The sequence below is a fragment of the Peromyscus leucopus genome, chromosome 3, assembly GCF_004664715.2.
Source record: "Peromyscus leucopus breed LL Stock chromosome 3, UCI_PerLeu_2.1, whole genome shotgun sequence".
NCBI lineage: Eukaryota > Metazoa > Chordata > Mammalia > Rodentia > Cricetidae > Peromyscus > Peromyscus leucopus.
In genome coordinates, this window is record NC_051065.1 from 125283755 (window position 1) to 125303645 (window position 19891).

General features: G+C 43.5%; 1 protein-coding gene across 4 annotated transcripts in view; it reads left to right on the forward strand.

Moving 5' to 3' along the window:
- The window catches only part of Tmtc1 (transmembrane O-mannosyltransferase targeting cadherins 1), a 217429-nt gene that overhangs the window by 145117 nt on the left and 52421 nt on the right, over positions 1 to 19891 (forward strand). For 3 of the 4 annotated variants that reach the window (XM_028892402.2, XM_028892403.2, XM_028892400.2), the window contains 2 exons: positions 1144 to 1311; positions 9359 to 9472. In XM_028892402.2, the coding sequence (XP_028748235.2) occupies positions 1144 to 1311; positions 9359 to 9472 (282 nt within the window). The remainder of the gene's footprint in view (positions 1 to 1143; positions 1312 to 9358; positions 9473 to 19891) is intronic. The other variant, XM_028892401.2, reaches the window with a different exon arrangement.

Consider the following 19891-nt stretch of genomic DNA (forward strand, 5'->3'; position numbering starts at 1 on the left):
TCCCCTCAGATCCCATGGACTTCCATGCCTGAGGCTTTGAGCCTGTGGGTTCACATCATTGAGAGATGTGAGAGCCAGTGCCTTAGACAACTTGTCTGTGACAGGGGAATTCATACGTGTTCCTCTAGCACAGGACAGGCCCGCTTGTCCTAAGAGCATGCTTGGGGAACTACCCATCCATAATGAGCCCCAACCCACAGTAACGGTCTTAGTCATTGTTCTGCTGCTGTAAAGTGACACCATGACCAAGAAAACGCTTACGAAATAAAGCACTTAATTGGGAGCTTGCTTACAGTTTCAGAGGTTTAGTCCATTACCATCAGGGTGGGGAGCGTGATGGCTTGGAGGCAGATGCTAAAGCAGTAGCCAAGAGCTACACCCTGAAATGTTTGCAGAGAGAGAGACTAGGCTGGGCATGGGCTTTTGAAACCTCACCACCCCACCCCACCCCCAGTGGCACACTTTCTCCAACCTCCTAATCCTTCTAATCCTTTCAGATAGCGCCACTCTCTGATGACAAAACATTCAAATACATGAGCCTATGGGGGCCATTCTTATTCAAACCACCACAGTGACCTGTAGCAGGAATCTTAAAAGTTCTTATTAATAAAAACAAACCCAGAGCCAGTTATTGGGGTGAATGCTGAATGATCAGAGAAACAGAACAAGCCACAGCCACCTCACCTTGCCAGCTTCTCAGCTGATCCTGTTTCCTCAGACTGGAAGCCTTTGAATCCTCATCTGAATGGCTGAACTGCTGCTCAAAAGCCTGAAAGCTTAACCAGCCAAATGCTTCTAGTTTCTGGTCTTCACACCTTATATACCTTTCTGCTTTCTACCATCACTTCCTGGGATTAAAGGTTCGATTTCTGGGATTAAAGGCATGAGTCACCATGCTTGGCTATATCCTTGAACACATGGATTTCTACCTCTGTAATGCAGGATTAAAGGCGTGTGCTACCACTGCCTATCCTCTATGTTTAATATTGTGGCTGTTCTGTTCTCTGACCCCAGATAAGTTTATTAGCATGCACAATATTTTGAGGAACACAATACCACCACAGTGACCTTCTACCCATAGCCACCCCAGACAGTGACTCACCGACCTACCCACAGTGACCCTGCTCTTCTGCTGTGTTCCAGCATGGGCTACTGCATTCTCTTCGTGCATGGACTGAACAAACTTTGCACTGGGCTGAGCCGGTGTGGAGCCACCTCCCTGATGGCATCTACTGTGTTGTTGCTACTGCTTTTTTCCTGGAAAACTGTGAAGCAGAATGAAATTTGGTTGTCGAGAGAGTCCTTATTCAGGTATGATTAAGCAGGTAAATGTACATCTCTTCCCACTCTTTCACTGATGACAGATTTGTTTCCAAATGAAGTAACATGGGTGTGGTAGTTTGTATAACCTGGAAAATTGCTTTTAATAAATTTGAAATGAACGATATTAATTTTTTTAAAGATTTATTTATTTATTATGTATACAGTATTCTGCCTACATGTGTCCCTGCAGGCCAGAAGAGGGCACCAGTTCTCATTACAGGTGGTTGTGAGCCACCATGTGGTTGCTGGGAATTGAACTCAGGACTTCTGGAAGAGCAGTTGGTGCTCTTAACCACTGAGCCATCTCTCCAGCCCCAAACGATATTAATTTTATTTGGGGGTTTAATTTTAGGTTTTTTTAAAGTGATATATAGAATTTGACATAAACTCACTCTGAGTGGATTTGTGAGAGTAAGAAGATTCTGGGTCTATGAATTTGGGTGGAAATATCCTCTGATGAGCTGGGCTGTAAAATCAGTCACCAAATAAAATCTACACGCCATATTTCATCACTCAGCCAGGTGCAAGGGGAAGGTGAGCACACAGCAGGAGAGCAAGACAGATGACAAATCTCTCTGGAATATTCCAGAGCATTGTCATGGTCTGTGATCTCATTGTTTATATTGTTTATTTTAAACATTAAATTTAGGTGAGAAAATGAAAGACTTCCGTTTTCTGGTGGGTTTTTTTTTCCTCTGTGATGGAATTTTTTTCTGAATACAAGCGTTGTTGCTGGGTTGGTATTAGCAGCTCAGGGGTAGCGAGAGCACTTGCCAGGCACACTAGGTTAGATCCCTACATCATTCGTATGTAAGTGTGTGTATTGATGTGCATATGTATATATGTTATGTGTATATACACATGTATGTGAATGTGTGTGTACATATTTACAAATACGTAAACACATATATACACAAACACATACATATATGCACATATGTGTATATATGTATGCACATGTACATATGTGCATTGTGTGTTTGTGCATATTTATATAGACATATATATGTATATGTGTTAATCTATAGCTTCCAGCCTGTCCCAAAGTATGAATATTAGTATTTGTTGTGAAGAAGTGAATGAATGCATGAATGAATGAACAAATAAGGCAAATGCTCACTGGGCTCTGCTACTTTTTGAAAATAATTATGTCTGAGGCTAGGTATGGTGGTGCATGTCTTTAATCCCAGCACTTGGGAGGCAGAGGCAGGCAGATCTCTGAGTTCGAGGCCATCCTGGTCTACAGAGAATTCCAGGACAGCCAGGGCTACACAGTGAAACCCTGTATCAAAAGAGACAAAAGAAAAGAATGTGTTTAATCCTACTACCCTACAATATAAACATTTTTAATGTAGTTAACTTGGCGTGCCTGTCTGGGTGTCATTTATCAACATGATATCATTGCAGCCCTGGTTCCTATAGAGGGACTGCTGCAGGACAAGGCTTTTTGTTTATCAGACATAATAATGGGTTTCATGTTGACACTCTGCATGAACATAAGGGATTTTGACCACAATCACTCTCCGTTCAGTCTTTTGTCTCGGGGCCACTGATCACCTTCTTCCAAACTAATACCTGTCTACTTCCATTTCTTTTTTTTAAACAAGTTTTAAGATATTTATTTTATTTTATTTTATGTGTATGAGTATTTTATCTGCATGTATCTCTACACACTACTTATGTGTCTGGTGCCCATAGAGGCCAAAAGAAGGCATCAGATCCTTGAGAACTGGAGTTACAGATGGTTGGGAGCCATCATGTGGGTGCTGGGAATCAAACCCAGGTCCTCTGTAAGAGCAGCCATGCTCTGAACTGCAGAGTCTCTCCAGCTCCTCCCGCTGTGTGGTGACACAGTGAGTTCCACTAGGACTGTTAACAGCTGATGGTTGGTTTATAGGGTCCTAAATACTTGACCCAGTGCTACACCACTGTAGACAGAGTCTCTCCCTACCTCCTGGAACTCTCGGGGTTTGCTCCAGCCCTCCTCATTCACACAGGGGCTTAAGCTTTCTCTCACTTTCAGTGGTTGACTTTTTATGAGACACTTCCCAACCATTCTGCTATTGTGTTGAACACTTTTCCTGGACAAAGCCATATACTGGGAATGGCATCTGCTAATGATGTTTACTGCTTAGTCAAAACAATTTACATGGTGGGGGTAGGAGGCAGCATTTGCTCCAAGGATAATAAGCTAGAGTTCAAACCCTCTGCAAATAATACCAGTAGTTAAAAAATAAGTTAAAACAGCAACAGCAATAAAACTGGAAAGCACACTATTTTGCATCCCAAACCTTCTGTCCCTTTTGGTAGAAGTGTGTTGGAAGTTGGTTACTAAGATACAACCATCCCACATCTGTGCTGGAAGGGACTTTGGCCTGGGAGGCCTTTGAAGATTGAGTGAATTTTTGTGTCAGGTGCAATCAAAATAGCTGATAGTTTAAATAAAACTTTGACTGTGTCTAAGTCCTGAGAGAAGCTAGAGGCTTGTAGAGTCTTGTTTTTCTTTAAGGCTAGATGTGTCTGTGTCTTCATCTGTGAGAAATAATGTTGAGCTCACTTGGACACTTCACTGCCAGCTTCTGAGGTAGGATAGGGTGAGTGACTGAAGGTCACATCTGGAGTTGGACTTGCTGACTGCATGCAAAGTTCACCTGTTTAATTGCCTGCTCTTGGGCAAATCTCTTAAAGTTCATTGAAAATTGGAGAATAACAGTGTTTATCATCCAAGGTCTAATGTAAGAATAAAACAGTGCCTGAGAAATACCTCCAACAATATCTGCGGTGGGGTAAACACTGTGTAAAGTTCTAAGATTATAACTGTGTTCTGTGTTCTGGGATAATAGAGGAAAAAGATACAGGTTGCCAGAGTGAGAGGAAGGAAACTGGGAGAGGAGGACTCCCTGGAGGGTCTGGAAGCCAGCGTGGAGCAAACGTTACTAGTATTCTTTGTCTCAGCATCAGACTAACCAACTTTAGGAATGAGCTTGACCAGGGCTCTGGCCTCTCCATCTGTAGTGTAGGACACAGTAGTTAGCATCTGCCCTGGAGTGAAATGATGATATAGGGTAGGTGGGCACTTGACCCAGTGTTTGGTTCAAGGTGAGTGGTATGCAAGCATCACCATCTGTGGTGGCAGTATGAAACAGTGGACCAAAGCAGGATTCAAAACAGAGATAGATCTCTCCTCTTTTCCTTTGCTCTAATGTGCTAGCTGCCATTTGTGGTGCTTTAATGTTTTGTCTCTAGTTATGCTATTCAGTAATGTGAACAAAGTAAGTTGATGTTCTAAACCCCAGGAGAGACATCTGATGATGGTGGCTGTTTTGTTGTTGTTTTTCTATTTCTTTTACTTCTCAAGTCGTCTACAAATGAGAGGCGTGAGGGAGTCACGGGAAATGCATGTGTTAAAATGCTGAGTGGTGAGAGCTGGAGAGATGGCTCAATGGTTAAAGAGTACTGGATGCTTTTCCAGAGGACTTTTGATCCCCAACACCCATATGACAGCTCACAACCATCTGTAACTCCAATTCCAAGGGATCAGATTCCCTCTTCTGGTCTCTGAGGGCACTGCACAGACTACATGAAGGCAAGACACACATGCACATAAAAATGAGTCTTAAAAACAAAACAAAATGCTGAGGGTTGGCACACTGCTGTGATCTCAGCACTTAGACGTGTACACCCACACTGTTTTATTGCTGGTGAACTTTATGGCTCCTCAAGTCTTTCATTGACATGATAAAAATAAACAAGATTACAGTGTTTTAATGAAGGGTATCCAGAGTAAATTCTAGGATCACCCCACCTAACTGGGTTTACATCTTAAATGCTCTGTCTCAGTTTATTTCTCCCTCTCTACTTTCTGTTATCACCATCCTGCTCTCTGCTCCTATGGATATGAATTCTTATGCACACAGCATTTTTCCTATATGTGGCTTTTATACTGTCTTCCAGGCCTACTCATGTGTCACATATGGCACATTTATAAAGCTTAATAATCTCCATTTATAAAGCTTAATAATATTCTGTTGTACATACACGTCACAGCTTCTTTTTTGTTGTTGTTCATATATTCATGAGCCTTATGTTAACATATCTTGATTATGGTGAATAAGGGGGAAAGCTATTTGATACTGACCCTGACAATGATTTCTTAGATGTCACAATGAAGGGTAAGCACAGGCCAACAAAGGCAGAAATGGAGAAATAGGATTACATCAACCTGCAAACTTCTATACCTGAGTGTAGTGTTCTTGGGATCAGAAAGCAGGACTGTGAATTGAGAGCTTGGGCTCCATAGAACCGTTGCTTCCAACATGCCAAGAGTAAGTACAGTTGAGGGCTTGGTATGAAAATGGAGCCCTTGCAGACTCTAGGTGGGAACGGAAACCAGTTCAGCCATCCTTAGAAACAGTTTAGAAGTTTGGCAAAGGATTGGAAATAGAGTCACCATGTGGTCCGGTGGTGTGTCCCTGAATAAGTCCACAGGAAGTAAGACTGATACTTGGAATATCTGTGCCCCTGCAACAAGGGGGTAAACCTGGCTTCTTCTGTGTCTAGCTGACCTGTCCTTTGGGATGGTCTCTAGCTTCCCATGGCCCCATCAGATCTCTCTACAGTTGCTTGAGCCCCAGCCAGAAGACTTTAAGTGAGGCAAAATAAAAAGGGGCTGTGATTTCAGCAAAATTGGTCCTATTATATTTCCCCAGTGGGTTTTATACAATGCGTGGAATTTTCCTACTAATATTATCTTCGTGTTTAAAAATTAAATGGAAATTTCATCTAAGAGAGGTGATATGGTACAATTAAGTTGCCCACAAAGCAGGTTCTCATCTTGTCATCCTTTCTTGTTCTCATCAACTGTTTCCCGTTCTCCTTTAGTCAAAATAAATCCCTGAAGTTTTCTTTCCGAATAGTCCTCTGCCCTCTCCACTTTGTTGTCAAGAGTGTCCTGCCACCACTTCCCTTTAGGCAAAGCCACAGGCTCCAGACCCAAACACCTTGTGCCTGAATCCCCTCCCTGCCACTTACCTGCTGTCCAGTCTTCAAATCAAATCATGCAGCCAGATGCACACAACAAGCTGATTTTCTCCTGGTCCCATCCTTCTTATATTGTCTTCAGAGCTTGGGGATCGCCCTTTAGAGGTCCCTTTGGGCCTATGATCTCAGCTCTAGGCAAGTGTGTAATGGGAAATGCAGCATTGGTATTTAGCCATGTGGACATGCCATTCACACTCACTGCTGATTGATAATCATTATGTACTTATGTTGAGAGCAAAGGCAGTGTGATTTTTGTGGACTGAGTCCCCCCAATTTCAATTCATATGTTGACACCTTAGCATACAATTTTATTGTATTTGGAGTTGGAGTCTAGGAGGGAAATGCTAATGAATGAAGTCATTAAGATGGGGCCCAGATCTAAGGTCTGTTGCTATTACAGGAAGAGGACATGAGAGCTTATTCACTGGGCACACTGACAAAGAAAGGCCATGGGAGGACACAGCTAATGAGTAGATGTCTACAGGCCAGGAGCAGGGCCTACCCAGACAGTGAACTGACCATAGAGTAGATGTTCACAGGCCAGAAGCAGGGACTACCCAGACAGTGAACTGACAATAGAGTAGATGTCTACAGGCCAGGAGCAGGGCCTACCCAGACAGTGAACTGACCAAATACCTGAGCTTAGATTCTAATCACCAGAATTGAGAGAAAGAAATTTCTTGTTTTAGCCACTTAAATAGTGATGTTTCACTATGGCTGGCTGAACAAACTGTCATTTGCTTTGTTGTTGTTGTTTTGGTTTGGTTTTTGGTTTTTTGAGACAGAGTTTCTCTCTGTAGCTCTGACTGTCCTGGAACTTAATCTGTATACCATGCTGGCCTTGAACTCACAGAGATCCACTTGCCTCTGCCTCCTGAGTCCTGGGATCAAAGGCATACACCACCACTGCCCAGCTTATCACTTGCTTAAGCAAGGATTTTGATGCTTCCAAAATCTTCATTTCATTAATTATAGAATAATTATTCCTACAGTAATTCAAATTAGCATAGACTTAATATGGCAATATTAATTTCAATAAATTTTATCAGTAGGGATGTCAGCCTACATTCATCTCTCTGAATGATTCATTTTTTTTACTCAATCTCAAATTACTGAAAGAAAGAAAGAAAACAAAAAGAAGGGTTAACTGAATGAAGGAAGGAAAAAAACAAAACTGGAATTGACCTGTAGGTACAGGTTTTCTCTAATGGAAACTATCATAGATTCTGCTACCTCCCCCTTCTGGCCACACCCAACCTCTGCTCCTTCTCTCCTTCCCACCCTGCTTCCTCCCTCTGTCCTCTGCAATTTCCACAGCAGTTCCCCAGAAGGCTTCCCTGCCTGCAGTCCATTTCCATAAAGCAGCCACTGTGTTCCTTGTCCAACACTCAATTGTTGGTATCAGTTCTATCCTGAAAGCCCTGCCTGACTTCCCCACTGCTTTGCAAATGAAGCCCAGAGTTTTCTGCTCGATCACTAGGCTGTTGGTCTCCTCACTCTGTCTGGTCTCTCATGATCAGGTACCTCTTATTTCAGCTCCCCTAACCCCAGTGATCCTGCTCTCATTTCCCTGCATCTTCTAGACTGCTTGTTGCCCTGATGAAATGCCTGATGAGAAGCAACTTAAGGGTGGATGGATTTATTTTGGCTCACTGTTTAGGGAGATAAAAACCATCATGCCCAGGAAAGCATGGCAGCAGGAGCTAGAGGTGTCCGGTCACATTGCATCTGCCATCAGGAAACAGAGAACAGATAAACAGATAGGAAGTGGATCAGGCTATAAAACCTCACATGTCTCACCACCACTCTTGACCCAGTGACCCACTTCCTCTAGCTGCCTTCCTCCTCCTAAAGGCTCCACAACCTTCCAGAATAGCAGCACTGTGAGCTCTGAGGGACATTTCCCATTCAGACCACATCTGCTTAGTACATGGCACTGCCTCTTCCTCTAGCTGCTAACCCAGCTCTCCTCTTCATCTCCAAAGCCTTGGCTTTGTTGCCTGCTCAGTTCTGTTTCTGTTCTGAGCTAAGCTCCGGGTGATTTGTTGATATCCTACCCACTTTATGAGAGGCTCTCTCACTACCTCTATTTCCTAACTACCCACATGTCCTCACCCTGGTAAGATCCCAAGAACAAGCTCCCTGGCCATTTTATGTCCCAATACCCAGCACAGCACAGTGCTGTGGCAGCACCACATAGATACTGAAGGACTGTAGCATTTACTTCTATAAACTTGTTTTAAGCCACCATACTTCTGGGATGCTGCATTTAATGCAGACCATGTATTCTAGACCCAGACACAGAGCAAGGACAGCACTTGTCAGATCTCGCCTCGTGCCTTAAAGGGCGGTTTTGGTGATAGGGCTGTGCATTCTCACTTTATGAAATCCATCTCATCTTGCCTTCTTGTACCTTTGTATTGCACACACAAAATCACTTAGGCTGTGTCACTTTCTAGCCATAAATTTAAAAAAGCCTTCGCCCGAGGTAGACATGAGAGAGAAGCGCCTGCCTGGGGCTGGATCCCTCAACAAGGGACGGTGCCTGCGTCACCTTCTGCAGGGTCTGACTTGGCTGCCTCCTGTGTCAGATCCTCTGCCCACTGCACCTGAAGTTGGAAGGAGAGACTGGCCTGGACAGTCCATGGCTTTGTGTCCTGGTTGTGTTCTTTCCCTTCATGTCTGCAGTTGGGTTCTGCTACATCCCAAACAAAAAGCCTCAGCAAAGTTGACCGACCTTACCAGCCCTGGGTGTGTCTCTAGCAGAGAGAAGGGTCCCTGTGCTTCCCTGCAGAGAGCATTCAGTTGTGCACACCTAGCCGAGGCCTTCACTCCTTCCCTGTGTAGTCACTTATGTCTTTCACAAAATGCAGAAGCCTGTTTGGGATGAAAGCAGCAGACGTTCAAAGGCAGCTTCATAAAGCTGAGAGTAAAATACAAAAGGGTCTGACAACAGTATGATTTTTGTTTTCTTTCTTTTTAATATCCATTGTAGGTCTGGAGTTCAGACTCTGCCCCACAATGCAAAGGTTCATTACAACTATGCCAATTTCCTAAAAGACCAAGGTCGGAACAAGGAAGCCATCTACCACTACAGAACCGCCCTCAAGTAAGCACCACAGAAGGCTTTAAGCTGTAACAAGGCCTCTTCATGTTACCCTTCCCCTCCCAGGTGTGAGGGTGGTCATTTCTCTTGACAGTGAACTCACCCTTGGAGGTAGGAAGGCTCTTGAATTCTGAGTCTCTGGGCTCAGTATTCAAGTCTGTCACAAATGGACTCAATGCTGCTTCTCCTTCCTATTGGTGGAAGTATTAAGGCAACTCCATGTAGTTAAAAGGGAGGTTTATTGGGGGGGGCGGTAACTTACAAGTAAAGGGATAGGTTACAGGGTCCGGGAGAGGAGAAGTGCAGTCCAGCGGTGTTCTCTGGAGAACTCTGCTCAGTCTACCATCCAACATCCAGGCTTATCAGGAACCAGGAGAGTGGGCACATCCAGATCTCATCTGGATCTCAGGTCTTAAGGGCTCCCGTCTCGGCCCCGCCTCATAGGTGTGACAGTTACCAGAAGCCTCAATGGGGGAAGTACTTTCAGGTCAAAGCTGGAACAGCTGCCCTGTACACCTTCCATGTTCAACATCTTGTAAAAAAAAAATACTGTCATTGCTACACATAACACAGTGGAGTGAAACTCAGCTGGATACAAATATGTAAAACAGGAGTTTCTTGTTAAAAATACACTGATAAGTTTGGGGAGGAATACTTGTTCTAATGAACTTCTAACAGTGTGTATATTGAAAGCTTTAGGCCTCTCTCATCCCTTTTCTATGTTTATAGATGCTGGGGTGGTGCATATGTATGCACATGATAAGGTGGAGGCCTGGGATCCACCTCAGATGTCATTCCTTAGGCACTGTACACTTTGCTTTGAAACAGTTTCAATGGCCTAGAAATTGCCAATTAGATGAGACTAATCGGCCATTGAGACCTGCCTCAAAAAAAGGCCAAAATAGAAAAAAGAAGATATAGTCCATGACAGGTACACATAAAGTATGCTTTGGCCTTAATGGTAAATGTTTCTTGGTTTCTCATACATTCTTGAGTGGAGGAAATAGGCAGTTAGTCCGTCCAACAGTGTTAATGCGAGAAAGACTTTCTACACATTTACAAATTCTGTCAGCTTCAAATAGAAAAGTAACGCTGACCCTGATCCACAACTGGGCCAAAGGTTTATATGAAGTAAAATTCTCTGGCAGATGATTCCACAAAATTATAGTTGCTGGTTTGCTATTTCTGCTTCTTTCCTGTGAAACAACAAAAATAAATATTTGTTTCTAGAAGAAATATACACCCTGAATGGGGGATGACAATCAAAGCTTAAAACCAGTGCTGAAATTAGTGAGTTATTTAATGCTCTCAACCTGGATCCCAGACATTTCTGATTTAAAATCTCATTTTTGTATGGACTCCTCTGCCATGAACTTTTGGCAGATAGGAGTGTTTTACTTTCTATTTTAAAATAAGTTGTCACTCTTTGTGTTAGACAAAAAAGGAAAACCCCAGAACAATCGAGACAATTGTTTATCATTGGTGATTGGAAGATTACCCGTACTGCTATTCCTTGGTGGGAATTGCTGAGAGGGACTCAACTCATCTCCTACCCAGTGGCTCTTCTCCTTCAACTCTAGATTACCTCATGCTCTTCTTTTACCACAGCAAGGAAGAGAGTGACTGGGGAAGCAGCAAATTAAAGGCATGGGGTCTGGAATCAGTTCCTCAATCCCCCTAACTACTGAAATGAGCCTGTAGACCCCACAGGCAGTGGCATTTACCTGCTGTGTTGGCAGGAGCAGAGAGCAGAGGGGAAGGTGAGCCTGGTGTCAGCCTCAGAGCACATCCAGTGACCTGCTTCCTTCAGTGAGGCCATACCTCCTAGAGAGTCTCTAAGTCGCTCAAACAGCACCTCTACCTGAGGACCAGTGTTCAAACGCCTGGGTCTGTGGGGCCATTTCATGTCATGTGTACACCACCTCAGAAACCTGTCCTTAAGTCTTCAACAAATGCTAAGCATGTAAGTGTTGCCGTGAGGGGCAGCTTTCCAGTTCACACTTAATTTTGACACTAAATCCTGAGACTCTCATCTGAGAGAACCAGAAACATGGGTGTATCCACTGTCTGCCTCTCAAGCTTTCTAACTTTCTGCTGGAATAGGAATGGGAATGGGAATGGGAATGGGAATAGGAATAATAGGAATAGGAATAATAGGAATAGGAATAATAGGAATAGGAATAATAGGAATAGGAATAATAGGAATAGGAATAATAGGAATAGGAATAGGAATAATAGGAATAGGAATAGGAATAATAGGAATAGGAATAATAGGAATAGGAATAATAGGAATAGGAATTATAGGAGTAGGAATAATAGGAATAGGAATAATAGGAATAGAAGAAGATTCCTGCCATTTTGTGGCAGGTAATAGGAGGGAAGCTCAGAGACCTCCCAACAATCCAGCTGTGCTGTTCCCACCTAAGAACTCCCAAGCAATGCCTTCTCCAGTATGTCCGGAAGAAGGAGGTGATCCTGCCTGAACAATGTGTAGAAGATGTGGAGTGGGTACTTGGCGATTTGTGTGTTTATTGACTAGTTGTAAAAGTCAGTTAAAAACAAAATCATAAAACAGGTCTCCTTCCCTCCTCTTCCTCCCCCTTCTTTCCTTCTCCTTTTCTTTCTCCCTCCTTCCCCACCCGCCCTTCTCTCCCCAGCCACCTTTTACATTTGATTTTGCAACAGGCTGATCTTGAAATTGCAATTCTCCTGCCTCAGCCTCCTGAATAGCTGGGATTATAGGTATGCATCACAGCCAGCCTCATGAATACTTCTTAGTAATTTATCTTGCCTTGGAATTTCAAATGTGCATTCATTCACAAGCCTTCTAGTAACAACAACAACAACAACAACAAGAAGTCCTTAAGAGCCTGCAGATTCGATTTCGCAGTGACGGTGCCCATATTAGGTCATTACAGTTTTGTTGTTTTAGAGTCGAATACAAGTTAAAGGAACTTACAGTCATTTGAGTAGACTAGTTGAGATTTTGTCTTATTTTCCTCCAGTCTTTTACAGCTGTTTCACATCTAAATCAGTGACAATTTTTTGAACAAACCCTCTTTTTTTTAAGTATTTCTAATTTTTACCTACTTTCCTTATGTTTTCTTTCCACACTTATATTTTACCTGTTTGTAAAATATTTCAAGGCAGTGAATACTGTAAATAAAAAACCCACCTTTATTAGGCATATCTGAGTTTAGCATTTACTTGGTTTAGAAGCTGTCTAGAGATCTGACAGTATAACCAACAGGCTTTTTGAAGTGCAGTCTTACTACAGGTGATAGTTATGGGATCTGCTTCTCACTGTTTAAATCCCCGCATGGTTAAATTCAGGTTGTTAAACTGTGCTGTCCAAGAGCCAGCACCTGGAACAGAGACTAAAGTCTGCCTTTGTCTGGTGGATCAGCAGGACTTCTGGCAGAGCAGGATGATGCACACTTGAAATCCCAGCATGTGAGGGGCAAAGGCATGAGTGCCGCTGGGAGTTCAAAGCCAGCCTGGTCACATAGTGAGTTCTAGGCCTGCCAGAGCTACGTGGTGAAGAATTGCCCAAATTCTCATTCCCATCCCCAAAAAAGAAAGAAGGAGAATGGGGTGAGGAAAGGAGGGGGAGATAGAAAGAGAGATGGAGAAGGGTAGGAGGAGAGAGGGAGGGAGGGAGGAAGGAAAGCTCCATGGAACCTTCATTCACACAGATGTGTCATCCCCAGACACATTCTATGTGCAGGATTCTATGCTGATAGAGGGACTGCAACCCTCTGCCACTCGGGAAACTCTTTTTTTTTTTTTTTTTTTTTTTCTGGTTTTTCGAGACAGGGTTTCTCTGTGTAGCTTTGCGCCTTTCCTGGAACTCGCTTTGTAGACCAGGCTGGCCTCGAACTCACAGAGATCCACCTGGCTCTGCCTCCCGAGTGCTGGGATTAAAGGCGTGCGCCACCACCGCCCGGCTGGAAACTCTTTTTACAAGAATGGCTTCATCTTAATCTCACAGTTAAAATTTAGCCACCACAGTTCCAACAATGCAGTCAGGTGATATGATGTCCAAACTGAAGGCACTCAGGTGGACATTTTGACCAGGTTTATAGCACCAAGCATGAATTCCCTTCCTGTGCAACAGGACTTAAAGTCAGTCCAAAATGATTGATTATATCCATAACCTTTGTGCACATCTGGCCTGGCAGGTAAGACAATATTGTTATATACAGTGCTGTGTTCATCACAGGATAATTCCACTGGTGGGTTTTTTTCCCCCAACAGCCTACACAACATTTCTGGCACTTTGAAAGCTAGCCTGCAGGGAAGAAGTTTTCAGATCAGTTCCAGCTTGATCTCTCCAACCAAAGTGTGTTGTATCTGCAGCAATAAGCTCTTACCATCTAGTTATGGTGGGCAACCAATAACCTGGGTTTTTTGGTGGGGTGCTCTGGGGTTTCCTGATCAATAACTCATAGGGAAATGTCTTAGTTACTTTTCTGTTACTATGCTAAGATACAATGACCAAGGCAACTTATACAAAAAAAAACAACTTTGGGGGTGCTTGCAGTTTCAGAGGGTGAGTTCATGACCATCATGTGCAGAGCATGGCAGCAGGCAGACCTGGGCATGGTGCTGAAGCAGTAACTGAGAGCTTACACCTTGATCTACAAACACAGGCAGAAAAAAAAAATCTAACTGGGAAACTGGGAATGGCATGGGCTTTTGAAACCTGAAAGTCCACCCCAGTGACTTACCTCTTCCAATAACGTCACACCTCTTAACCCTTCAAGCATTGAAATATATGAGCCTATGGGGGCCATTCTTATTCAGACCACCACAGGAAGGTTCCCACAATGGACCAGGCTCTTTTCTAATGGATAACTAAATTTTCTCTTGTACAAAAGACATCTCCAGTGTGATGGTTGATTTCCATTGTTGACTTGACTGATTAAGAAACACCTGGGGCATTGATGAGGCGCACCACTGAGTGTGCCTGTGAGGGTGTTTCCAAAGAGGGAAAACCTACTCTGAATGTAGCTGGCGCCACTCTGTGAGCTGGGGTCTTCAACTGAATGAAAAGGGAACAGGAGGAAGCTGGCTAAGTGCCAGCTTTACCCTTTGGGGCCAGGTACAAGTAAGCAGCCTCCTTTCCCCAGGCTTTCACCCTTCAGTTGCGTCTGTCAGGTGTTTTATCACAGGTGCAAGAAAGGGAACTGTTCGGCTAACGCATGAGAAAGAATTGAACTGAAATCTATTGCAGTTTGCTTAGTGTATAGACTCGTCAGGAGAACAGAGCCCATTGATGTAGTTCTTTGTATTTCCTCCTTCATGGGATGACTGGAATTCTACAAGGAGATCCCATTAGATTGAGCTAAGTGTCTGTGGGAAAACGAACTAATAGAGGAATGAGTACTGAAGAAGCATGGTTGACATTAGAGTCTGAGGAAACCTGAGATGTCTAGTTAACTACTGTTCTTGATGCCTCCAGTCTGCCGGCATTAGCTCCCTGTAATTCCTTTAAAATTCTGTTTATAAGCTGCTGGAGTTCAGTCATTAAAAGTCAGGAGTCAGCGAGTGTTTCTAAAAGCTCCTTTACAATCTGTGCTGAGGAAACATTTTAAATGTCTTTCTTGTGACCACGACACTACATGCCTTGTGTCTCTGGAAAAAAATTAAAATCCCAATATTGTTTATTAACCAAGTTTAGCCAGGAGGAGATGGTTTCTTTGGCTGGTGTTGCATTTTTATCTGTGAAATTCTAAAGAAATTTTCAATATCACAAGTAGGTGCTTGAAATTATTTTCGTTTTTTCATGTTGATGAACTAAGAATAAATTACCTTCTTAATCTACATACACATGCACACACACGCATGTACATACACATATACACGTGCGCACATATATCAGATATGCACATGCATATATGCACATATATACACATCTGTAGGTGTTATTTATTATGTCTCATGTTCATAAAGTTTAAGGAATTAACATTGCTTTAGAAAAATACTGAATTTTAGTAAAATTGTGGCCAACTTATTAACTGAGTTTCAAAATGAAAGTGTCATTATTTATCTTCAGGCAAGGTCCATGCTTTCAGGCTGCCTTTTTCTTCCCATGTCTCACTTCTGTTTAACTAGCTTGGATGAGGCTTCCCAGGACATAGACTTCAGGGCAGAGGTTTGCATGCAGGAAATCCATCCAGAGCACTCTCATAAACTCAGGAAGGAAGCTGAGAGCAGGATGGACAAGGGCGTGGGGATGCACTGAACCGCACCAGGCTCACTGACCCTGAGCACTTCTGCAGCAGGGCTGACCCCTCAGAGCCATCATAAGCAGACATCAATCTAGACAACTGTTGCTGGAGGGCTTCTCTCCAGGTTCTACCAAGCCCCGCAGTCCCACAATCCACGTATAAATCACTCAGACACTTATATTACTTATAAACTGTATGGTCGTGGCAGGCTTCTTGCTAACTGTTCTTATATCTTAAATTAACCCATTTCTATAAATCTATACCTTGCCACGTGGCTGGTGGCTTACCGGCGTCTTTACATGCTGCTTGTCCTGGCGGTGGCTGCAGTGTCTCCCCCTTCTTCCTGTTTCCCCAATTCTCCTCTCTCCTTGTCCCGCCTATACTTCCTGTCTGGTCACTGGCCATCAGTGTTTTATTTATATAGAGCGATATCCACAGCAGACAACCCCTTGCCACCAGGCACTACACCCCAGGTGTCTGGTGGAGAGGAGATGGGCCTTGGTAGCACCCACATCCTGGCAGCTGGAAACGAGTGCCTCCAAACTGAAGGCACATGCTCCAAACAGCACATGCTGCTTCTTTACAGGAAAGGTAACCCTTACCCAAAATGTATGGGACCTTCAGTGTTTCAGAGTTCATCACATTTCATCAGAATAGACTTTTGACTTTGTGTTAATGAGGATGGTATTGCCACTTACTTCAAACAGATGGCAAATCTCATTATTATTCCTGTAGCAGGCTTAAAATAATGTCCAAATCATTCATCACATAGCATTCAGAGACAAAGTCTAACCATAGTCAACACTCCTACTGTTCTACCTGTCACGGAGACCATGGGCTGGCCTTGAACTTGGAACAAGCCTTCGGCCTTAGCCTCCCCACTACTGAAATTATAGTAGCCCACCACTGTCTTAGTCATGGTTCCATTGCTATGAAGGGACATGATGACCAAGGCAATTCTTATAAAAGAAAGCATTTTATTGGTAAATTGCTTAAAATTTTAGAGGATTATTAGTCCATTATCATCATAGTAGGGAGCATGGCGGCATGCAGGCAGGCATGGCCCTGGAGCTGAGAGATTTATATCCTGATCTACAGGCAGCAGGAAAAGAGGGAGGGAGGGAGGGAGGGAGGCAGGCAGGCAAAAGGGAAGAGAGAGAGAGATACTGGGCCTGGCATGGGTTTTTGAAACCTCAAAGCTCACCCCTTCAGGGACATGCCTCCTCCAATAAGATCACACCTCCTAATCCTTCTAAGCATTCAAATACATGAACCTGAAGAGGCCATTCTTATTCAAACCACCACATTTCATTCCCTGGCCTCCATAGGTTGTTACCTGTATCATAATGCAAAATGTATTCAGTCCAACTTCAAAAGACCCCATAATGTATGTCAGTTTTAACATTGTTTAAAGTCTAAGGCCTCTTCAGAGACTCAAGGCATTCTCTTAACTGTAATTCCCCTGTAAAATCAAAATGAAAAAAACAGATCACATACTTCCATCATACAATGGCACAGAATATACATTACCATTCCAAAAGGGAGCATAATGAGGAAATACTGAACCAAAGCAAGACCAAAAACCAGCTGGGCAAACTCCAAACTCTGCATCTCCATGTCTGATGTCAAAGTGTTCTTTAATCTCCAACTCCTTTCAGCTTTGTTGACTGCAACACACTTCTCTCTCTTAGACTGGTTCCAAACCCAGTCTACAGCTTTCCTTGAGAGGTATCCCACAGCTCTGAAATCTCCAACATCTTGTAGTCTGTTATGATTTATTATGCAGTACTCCCCCCCACCCAGGGTATCCCGCTTGTGCAGGGAAACATGCTGGGCAGATGCAGTGGCCAGTGATACACAACCCAGACACTGCATCCACATGGAGAGTTTATTATAATAGAGAGATAAAGAGGCAGAGAGACAGAAAGAGAGGAAGGGAAAGAGGGGGGGGGGGTGCTGAGAGGAAAAGGCTGAAAAAGTGAGAGAAAGGGGCAGAGTTTTTCTTTAAAAGGAGACTTTTACATCCGGACACAGGGTGGCCCCATGGGGCAGGATCAGAATATTAACAGGGTCTCCAAGGCAATCCAGGCTTCACCTTCACAGCTTCATACAATGGCTGGTCTGGGCCTCCATTCATGGACATCCCTGGTGCATACCTGGCCTCAGAAGTTTCCCTTAGCCACAGAGGGAGATTCCACAACCTCTTTCTTGTATCCTTGACTCTAAAGCCAGAGCCATGTGGCTAAAACTGCCAAGTTTTGTTGCTTTCTGGGGCTAGAACATGGCCACCTCATTCAATTACATTTGTGTCAGCTTTCTGTTTCCCTTGCTGCTTAAGCTTTTCTTTAATTCCTTTTCACAAATTGGAAGCTTAGCTGGGTGGGGTCTTGCTCCGAGGTCACCACTCTCTTTATTCCATCTAGCATTGGGCCTTCTTTAAACTTTGTATATCCTTGAGCACTAGACTTGTCTCCAACATTACATTTCCATGTGCTCCTTTTCTCTTCAAACTGTGCTTTGTATTTTTCTTTGCTCCTTTTTATGGTAGATCTGCATAAGACTTACCATGAATAACGTGACACAGTCAATACTAGGCCTGTTACAGCAATGCCCTAGTCCCTGGTACCAAGTTCTGTTTTTGTCACTGTTCTATTACTGTGAAGAGACACAGTCACCAAAGCAATTCTTATAAAAGAAAGCATTCAACTTGGGACTTGCTTACAGTTTCATGGTATTAGTCCATTATTATCATACATAGTGGGGAGCATGGTGGTATGCAGTCAAGCATGGCCCTGGAGATGAGGGTTTTTATGTTTTATGTCTTGATCTATAGGCAGCAGGAAGAGAGAGAGAGAGAGAGAGAGAGAGAGAGAGAGAGAGAGAGAGAGAGAGAGAGAGAGAGAGAGAGAGAGAGAGGACTGGGCCTGGCATGGGCTTTTGAAACTGCAAAGCACATCCCCATCAAAGTCACACCACCTAATCCTACTAAACCTTCAAGTACCTGAGCCTGTAGAGGTCATTCTTTGGTTTGGTTTGGTTTTGGTTTTTCAAGTCGGGGTTTCTTTGTTAAGTTCTTGCTGTCCTGGAACTCACTCTGTAGACCAGGTTGGCCTAGAACTCGGAGATCCACATGCCTCTGCCTCCCAAGTGCTAGGATTAAGGGCGTGCACCACCACTGCCATTCTTATTCAAACCACCACAACCACCATGCTCGGCTAATATCTGTGTTTTAAACTGTGTAAATTTCGTGAAATTTTTATAAAATCTAACAAGTATAGTGTAAAAATTAAAAGACTGCAATAACTATCAATAAAACCTGTAGTTTCTAACAAACAGCTGAGATTTACACCAGGTCTTTGCTCCTTTACCTGGACCCACACTGCCAGGAGCTGGGCTTGTGATGAGGACACTTAATCAGTCTGTCTGGGCCGTTATGTCCAGAAGCTTGTTCAAACCTTACCATCAACGCTTCTGTGAGGTGATCTCCTTCAGATGAGATTCAAGCTTAAATCCAGAGCTTCTGAGTCCGGCAGATGACGCAGCATAGTGTGAATGAACCTCATTTCAGTGAGCTGAAGGTTCTCATAGAGATTGCCACACTGGAAGGAGAGTGTCGGTCTGTGACAGACTGCCTCAGGATTCAAACTTAGTTGTTACTGCTTCCACAAGCCAATGATTCAACTCCTTTAGCAAATTTCTTCTCTGCAAAGATTGTGTTCTTTTCCCCTCTTATTTTGGCATGTATGTATGTGGGTGGTGTTTGAACATGTATGTACACATATGTTTGTACGGGTGTATGTGTGTACCAGGTGTAAGGTCCAAGGATGATGTTTCCTTAATTGAGGTCTGTGGTGGTTTGATGAGAACGGCTCCCATAATCTTGGATATTTGAACGCTTGGTCCCCAGTTGGTGGAACTGTTTGGGAAGGATTAGGAGATGTGGCCTTGTTGGGGGAGGTGTGTCACTGTGGGAGGGCTTTGAGGCTTCAAGAAGACTTTTGTCATTTGAAGTCTCTCTCTCTCTCTCCACTTCCTGGTTGTGTCTCAAGATGTGACCTCTCAGTTACTGCTCCAGCACCATGCCTGTCAATCTGCCTCCCTGTTATGATGGTCATGTACTCTAACTCTCTGAAACTGTAAGCTCCAAATAAACTCTTCTATAATGTGACTTAGTTGTGGTGTCTCATCA